This window comes from Carex rostrata, chromosome 28 (genome assembly GCF_964058835.1).
Source record: "Carex rostrata chromosome 28, lpCarRost1.2, whole genome shotgun sequence".
Lineage (NCBI taxonomy): Eukaryota > Viridiplantae > Streptophyta > Magnoliopsida > Poales > Cyperaceae > Carex > Carex rostrata.
In genome coordinates, this window is record NC_135945.1 from 7,201,353 (window position 1) to 7,209,484 (window position 8,132).

General features: G+C 35.8%; 1 protein-coding gene across 3 annotated transcripts; it reads left to right on the forward strand.

Moving 5' to 3' along the window:
* The first annotated feature begins 462 nt into the window (after positions 1 to 462).
* On the forward strand, positions 463 to 5,481 carry LOC144545798 (uncharacterized). Of its 3 annotated transcripts, XM_078294365.1 has the most exons (10): positions 463 to 863; positions 1,195 to 1,339; positions 1,451 to 1,518; positions 1,603 to 1,834; positions 2,483 to 2,593; positions 2,627 to 2,662; positions 3,006 to 3,311; positions 3,581 to 3,751; positions 4,049 to 4,161; positions 4,457 to 5,481. In XM_078294365.1, the coding sequence occupies exons 2-10, from the start codon at positions 1,234 to 1,236 to the stop codon at positions 5,129 to 5,131; spliced, it is 1,818 nt and encodes a 605-aa protein (XP_078150491.1). In that variant the 5' UTR covers positions 463 to 863; positions 1,195 to 1,233; the 3' UTR covers positions 5,132 to 5,481. The 3 variants fall into 3 exon arrangements, with proteins under 3 accessions (XP_078150491.1, XP_078150490.1, XP_078150489.1); XM_078294364.1 differs by having other exon boundaries at positions 2,492 to 2,662; XM_078294363.1 differs by having other exon boundaries at positions 464 to 863; positions 2,483 to 2,662; positions 4,457 to 5,480.
* The last annotated feature ends 2,651 nt before the right edge of the window (positions 5,482 to 8,132 follow it).

Sequence of the window (8,132 nt, forward strand, 5' to 3'; positions counted from 1 at the left end):
AAATGGAAATATATCGCTCAATTAAAAGGGTGATATGCTCAATTAAAGGAGGAGAAATAAGGAAACAAAAAAATATATATATCTCTATAGGCGGAGTCTGCTCAATGTTAATTAATTTTAGTTATAATATATGGCGTGACACTACGTGTGACGGGTATGTTATTAACTAAATTTAGATTTTTACACATAAAATAGATGCATTTAATCAAAAGCAGACAAATTATTTAATTGGATGATTAATATTAAATATAAAATTTTATCTTTCAATCGTAGCTGTTGGCGGATCAGGACATCTACGTGCATAATATAAGAATAGATAGATAGATAGATACACACACACATACTACGAGTACAGCTAACACACTTCCTCTAGTATATCAACAATATGCTTCCAGTTTTAAAATCTATTGAGAACCAATCTCCTTAATGAGAACTTTGTTTCCATATAAAACTTATAAATTTTCGAATTTATTTATTCGGTAAAAAAAATAAAAAAATATAGTAATTAATTAAGATCACTGATTCAATTCACAACATCAACAAAGAAGGTTTTTTTCTTTAATCCTTTCACAAAATCTTTGCTTTATCAGTGAAATTGTACACAGTTATGGCAATTCCGATGGAATTAACCATTCTCTCTCTCTCTATTTGCATTACATCAGGATCCCACCTCCAATTAAACGCTTTTTCTCTCCCAATCCCTTCCCTCCCGCCTTTTTGCTCCTCCCTCTGTCGCGCAGTCTTCTTTTCCTTTCTCAATTTCAACTAAGAGCTAAATTAAGTTACTATCTAACCCCACCGTTGCAAACTCAACTTGAGTGTGAAGGAGGGAAAAGGTTCCAACCTCCGTCCTGGTACCGACAGTAAGTATAGAGACAGTAGGTATATCAATTGAATTAATTGTGCTGAAATTTGTAGCAACATTATCCTTATAAAGAGACAGTAGGTATATATAAGGATGTTAAGTGATGAATTTTGTGGCACTTACTTCAATAATATCAATTCAATTTCTGTTTGTTGGTATTGATGGTGAATTGATGGTACTTAATTTTTGGGAAGCCTTCTTCTAAGGGTTTATGGATACTTTTTTTATAAGGCAACAATAGATGAAATAGTTTAAAGACAGCAATAGATGAAATAGTTTAAAGACAGCAATTGATTTTTTTCAATTGTGAAATTGGAATTTTTTTATAGGCAGCAATAGAGACTATTTCTTTAAAGGCCTGTACTCCAATGGTGATGGCGAGGTCAGGTCTTGTCCCGCTTTTTATTGATACATCTCTCGACACTCATCTGGCCATAGCTATCTCTCCCCATGACACCGTTGCCTCTGTCAAAAGTACCCACTTCTTCTTCTCACAATCTATCTACTCATTGTTGTTGTTTGTTGTTTCAGATAATTCTTTTTAAACTAAAAGTGATATTTTTATTTATTTATTTTTTTTATCAGGAATGATTATGGCTGAGCATCCGGTTGCCTTCCCAGTTATGGGAGAGATCATTGTACGAGCTGTTAAGGTAGTTTTTTTTTATATTAAATTTTTGAAGCGATTTTCTATCTTTTCAAGTATGACTAGACACTACAATTGGCTGGCATTGCAGACTGGTTTGAAAGGAGTTATGTTCAAATTATCAGACTCTATTCCAGTTTCTACTCTACTTAATGATGGCAATATTTTGTGCTACGTAGAAGCAGTGACCACAAATCATGAGAGGAATCTAAGAAATGGGAGGGTTGATGAGGAATTAAAGGTACCAATTGGGGGCACAATTGAAGATTTGATGGTAAATGAAACAAGCGAGGTCGGAGCTGCTGATTTCAGAAACAATGCAGGTAAGCAAATGATTTAGATCTCATTAATAACTTTATGTACTATGAAATCATGCATGCAAACTGTAGATTCAAGGGCTAGGCTGATTGATTGTTACTGACTGTTTTGAATATTGCTTATTAAGGGCATTTGTATGCAAATTATTTATTCTCATAAAATGTAAGGATGCATGGGCAAATCTTCTGATGTAAGGCTATAAATCATATCATGTTACGTACTCGTGAAATTCCATGTGTGCAATACTTAGCAAGTTACTCTTATCTTTTCCGGTACAACCTGTTCAAATTGTCTTTTCTTTTAGTTGCACATACCGCCTCTCTCTGTTTGCATTCCGACTGTCAGCCTTTATTGGTAATGAAATGGCACCTTCTAGAGTGAGTAACTGCTGGTTTCCCCAAATTTGCAAGGCGGACCTTTATATTAATAACACGTTTCAAGTTTAATTTGTGCAGTTATAAGCACTAAAATATCCAATCTAGCTTTAATTTTTCCTCAATTGGGCAGCTAATAACAAACTGTATCAAATAGAAAGAGTAGTTGACCGGTTGCTGCGGAAAAAGTATGAAAATGGAAATCACAACTTTGCTACTGAATATGAATCTTTGACTATTAAAAATTTATTTTTTGAATTGTTAATGCAAATTTGTCAGTTGAAGCAGTGAAGGAGAGGTCTAGGAAGAAGCGTACGAAAACGAAGGTTTCCTCTTCGGACATTCCACACGAGGTCCCACCGATTGGAGAGGATGATTCTGAAAAAGCAGGTGACAAAGTGCATAAGAGCAATCAAATTGTAGAGAAACAGAGAGATTCTGAGATTCCACAGAAATCAGGTATTGTCATTCGGGCTTTTGAAAAAAAAAACTAAAGGATCATTTTTCATCCACTGATCAGGCAGCACCAGGTATTAATGCAAAGAAACAGTACAATGATACCTACTCACCTCTTTTTAATCATATCTTGTTTTTTTTTTTTTGGGTGAGGCAAGGGGAGTTTCTTGGCTTTGTTATTTTCTACAAGATTTGTCGATATTGGTTCCCAATATGAACAAGCCCTGACATGAAAACTGCACTGTTTGACTGAAGTTTGCTGAACCAGAATTGATAGTATGGCCTTATTTTTTAATAGGTTATCATATCCTTCATGAAATGATATTATCTTTTTCAAGTAGCTTAGGTGGTGCAGACAATTCAGTTCCATGTCAGCTTGATAAAGAGAGAGTAGAACGTGATATAAGTTTTCCAGTGGCCATGGCTGATAGTAAGGAAGACTCAGGAAATGTTTTCTTGATGGAGGTTATAAAGGAGAAGGATAATGTGAAAGGTGGGGATCCTGGAGTTTTTTCTCTAGAGAAGAGAAGGCGTAAGAAAAACAAGGCTACGGAGAATGAATCTGGTCAAGAGAAAGGGAATGACCTCATTTTAGAGAAAGAAATAATTAAGGAGGTTGTAGTTGTAGATACAAGTCTGATCAACATTGCAGGTAACCATGGGAATGGCAACATAAACTTCATTTTTTTTAATATATATATGCTCAAGTAATGTAGTGTATTAGTGTATGGTTTATGTTTGCTAGAATTGACCATAATGTAGTACTGCATATGTAAGCTTGTATGCGATAAATTAAAGCTACATGTGTGGATGAGCACATTGTGTTTCGACTTTGAACTTGACCTTGAAACCCTAATTCACTCCTGCAGATATCATTGAATTTTTCTGAGATATTTATCCTTTTTAGATTACATGTAACAGGTGGAGACCCTGGAGTTGCTTCAAAACAGAAGAGAAAGAATAGTGAAAACAAGCAAGGGAGAGAGCTGTCTGCAATAGAGAATGATTCTTCAAAGAAGGGAGAGAGTAATCTCATGCTAGAGAAGGAAGCAAGCAAGGAGGCTGACGATGCTCATTTTACAAAGAATGCAGGTTAGAATGGAGAGTGGAAACTTTTGGTCTCATTGAATAACTTCACTAAAACCAGCATAATTAGGTCATCTCCTACAATGAATTTCATCAAATGTCATAATTGTAATTGAAGTCACTTTTAGACATAAAAGTTATGTGTGATATGCATACGCAATGAGATATGCAACTGTGCTTCATTTGCATTTCACCTTCCATCTGAGGTTGCGTCAATCATTAAGCATAAACCTTCACTTCAAGTCGAAGATAGAAATCAAGTGCGGCCTGATACTGATAAGCAACCAATTGTTTGCTTTGCAGAAACTGAGGCTGCAAGTTTGGATGGATGGACAGGAGAAGAAGAGATAGCCTTGCGTAATGCTTTCTTTTTGGCTCAGCCTTCACCTCATTTCTGGAAGAAAGTGTCCAAAATGGTAATTTGGCCTTCTTTCATACATAGATCAGCCTTATTAATTTTTGTAGTCATATTGATCTCTTACTGTATGAATCATGTATAAACGTTCTTGCATCATTGGTACACTCTATATATATACCTAGTTGCAGTCCTGACCTAAAGATGAATTTCAGATGACCGTAACAAACTTTACCTCATTTTGGGTTGCAAATTAAAAACCAAATTGTTATGACGCACATTCCTGTTTATTACAATACGGTATAATTTTTTTTAGTTGATAGTTGACTCAAACACTTAGATGTCAATTTGAGCAGGTACCTGGGAAAAATGCTCAACAATGTTTCAATAAAATCCACTCAAACTTTGCAACACCTCCTTCGATCCCTTCCAAAAAAAGATGGAACAAAGGAAGCCGAATGGACTCTCCACTTAAAAAATTCAACTTATTGGAGCCAAACTCTCCAAAAGCACGCAAGGTTTCCAAGCTGAAGAAAATACGAGATGCTCGAAAAAACGTGCGGCATCTATTAAAGAAGCAACAACTCATGGATCAGGTCCAGGATGCTGACTACTACTACCAATTTGAGGCCTCACCGGTGAACCTTCCCTCTGATGTGAAATTCCCTAGAGATTTCTCATGCAAAGATAGTTTGAATTCAGATCCTGAAATTAAGCTGAAGCCTGGTTCAAGTCAGAACCAACCTGACCCGAGCCCGGCAGTGTTAAAACAGGTGAAGAACATGGAGCTGCATGAAAAATATCTCGATCATCTCCATTCTGTTGATGCGAGGAGAAAGGCCTGTGTCAGGGCCGGTGGTAAAAAGGGAAAGAAGAAGGTTGATTTGGGGACACAAGCTAGAGACTTGAAGGATGCCAAAAGTGCACTAATGTTAGAGGCATATGATTTCATTGGGTGTTTTAAAAAGTTGCAAGCCGACCCATTTGGTGATTTTGCTTTGTCTGATGAGGATGACCAAGATGTCTTCTGATGTACATGTTCCATAGCAGTTGTTGAGCTATGAAATTTATTATTGAAAATAGTTGAAAGGAAATTGATTTAATTACTTGTATGCTTTGTTTTTGTCAATTTAGTTTTATGTTGTGAATATACACAGACCAGTAATACTACAGAACGTAATGTAAATTAGAGAGAAAGATAAGAACAAAGAGGTGGGTTGCCAGCTAATGGTACCGGGTGACTCGGTACAGGAGGTGTGGTGCCACTCAGAGGAGCTAGCAAGAACTGAGGGCAAGATAAGAACAAAGATGTGGATTTCTTGGTTTTTAAGAATAATATGGATTATTTGGAAACAACAGAATGCGTTGGTCTTTAGAGAGAAAATGGTACCAGCGTTGAGCGTACCTGTTCGCTGACATGATTGAATAAGAGGCTGTGATAAAAAAAAATAAAAATAAAAATAAAAAAGTTATGGTTTAAATTCTGCTAACATGCAGGGAAATTTAAATTGTTAAATTCATACGTACGAAAACAGAAAGAGTATTTGGATTCTAACAAATTTAGAAAGATAGAGCTCAATGAGTCCGATCCAAATATTTCAATGGTTCAGATTCATAGATATATTTTATTTAAAAAAATAGATATTGATTGGAAAATTTGGAATTTAGATGCCACAGAAAATCAGTTAAAAGTGGATTGGTCTCAATGATGAAGATCCAAGTTGGTTTTTTTTTTTTTTAAGAAAAAAATTAGAGAAGGATCGGTCTCTACAGAATTAAAAAAAAAATTTAGTCAGATCCACTTATGAAATGTGACATACAAATTTTTCCTTTTTCACCGTTTAAATATAAATAAATATATATATATATATAGAGGTGGGCTACGGTGAGTTGCGAAGTAAAGCGACTATTTTACTTCACGCTCATATTTTTTGATTTTAAAGTTTAAAACATCGATCCGAACCGTTCATCTTGTTTTCCATATTGAAATGTGCTTGGAGACCAAATTTTACATTTTTGGAATTTTTTTACTATTTATTAAGCAATTTTGAAAGTCGCTGATCTGATGGTCCAGAAAATTTTACTGTTTTTTACTGTTCACAGCAAAACAGCAATTTTAAAAAATGCTTAATAAATAGTAAAAAAATTCCAAAAAATGTAAAATTTGGTCTCCAAACACATTTCAATATGGATTAAACATGTAACGGTTCGGATCGGTCGTTTGGACTTTCAAAATAAAAATACGGCGTGAAGTAGAAACGCGTTTTACTTCGCAACTCACGGTAGCCCTGATAAGCATAAATTATATACACATTTGATCTATATTTTGGCAAATTCTAACACCAAAATCTTGTATTTCAAATAAGAATTGATTAAAATATACCCAGAATCAAGTTACTGCGGTTGTTTGACTATTAAATGCAGGAAAAGGTGAAAAACTGAAGAAAATGACATCCAGTGCGGACGCACTCAGCACTTAGCCGTATTTCCAAGATCACAGCAAACCCAGGAATTTTTCCCGAGCGTAATGCGTCCGCACTCAGAAGCCAGTGCGGGTCAACCACCCGTACTCAATACTTAGCCGATTTTCTTGAGCTTCAGAACAACACAGCAATTTCACCAGTGCGGATGACGCACCCGCATCCATATCCAGTGCGGACGCACTGAGGAGATCTCGCAGGAATTTTCCCAAGTTAAATGAGGAAACTCAGAATCCAGTTTGGGTCAGCTATCCGCACTGAATCCAGTGCGGACGCACTGAATCCAGTGCGGACGCACTGGAGCCGCAGAAAGCCAAATTTACACAGTTTCAACACGGTTTCTATTTTTGGCACTTCATGGACGTGTTTGACAGCTAAATATGGACAAGACAACCTGAGAATTAATCCGAATATAGCCCCCACTCACCTCACAACTAGCCTCTTAATTGGGCATGGTCGTTGGCTATAAAAGAGGAGGTTCATTCATCTCTTCCCATCCATTATCTCATTCTCTCTCTCCACACACACAATACTTAGCGATAAATTATGATGTAAGAAAAGCTTTCAAGCAAGGAGAAGAAGGGTTTCCTGAGCAAGATTCGGCAAGATAGAGGTTCTTGATTCAATAAAGGGTGTAATCATTTCTTTATTTCATTTCTTCTTACTTTGCCAACTTTTTGTAATGGATCTCTCCATGAGGGAGTAGTTCTCTCTCTAGGAGTTTAGGTCAATGCATGAACTTGTTTAATTGTATCTTATTCGGTTATTTATTTTTGTTATGATTGTTTTATGGGATTTGATGTTAATTTCTGTGATTTATCATTTGTGTTAATTACATAGTTAGTACTTGAAATCGCAGTAGTCCCGTGTTGGATTCGAAAGAACCAATATTGCTAGGATGAGAGGAGAGTACCAAATTATGAATGCAAATACCCTAGGTTTGGATTAGGATCTAACCAATTTGTAATCTAAGCCGGAACTACAGAAATTAAGGTTAGGAATTTGGTGAAGAACCTAACCGTGAAGGCAAACCCTAATTAGGACATCTCAAATCGAATCGGGTATTAGTATGAAGGACTTAATCGTGAAATATCAATATTTGAGGAGATGAGAGACTAACAAGAGCATATGGTCTAGGTAGCTAGGATGAAGGACTTAATCGTGAAGTTCGAATTACTTAGACACGTTATTAATTCACGAAAGTGACCCTTAATAACATATTAGGTTAGAAACCTCATCAAATCATACATGAACTTAAACAAATACCGAATAGATAGAGTTAGCAAGGGATTGTAGACCGAATGCCCCTAGATCTTCTCATCTAGAAAGCAAACCAATCTTTCTTTCATTCATTTACTTTTATTGTTTAAAACTCTCAATTTGGGTATTGAACCCAAAACTAGGAATTGTTAGAACAAATCCCCCCCCATTTACTTTTATTGCACTTTACTTTATTATATTTTCTGTAATTTAATATTAAAGTTTAAACTAATTTTTATCGTACTCCCTGTGGTTCGACACCTCAAATACTACTTTGATAGAATTGTGCACT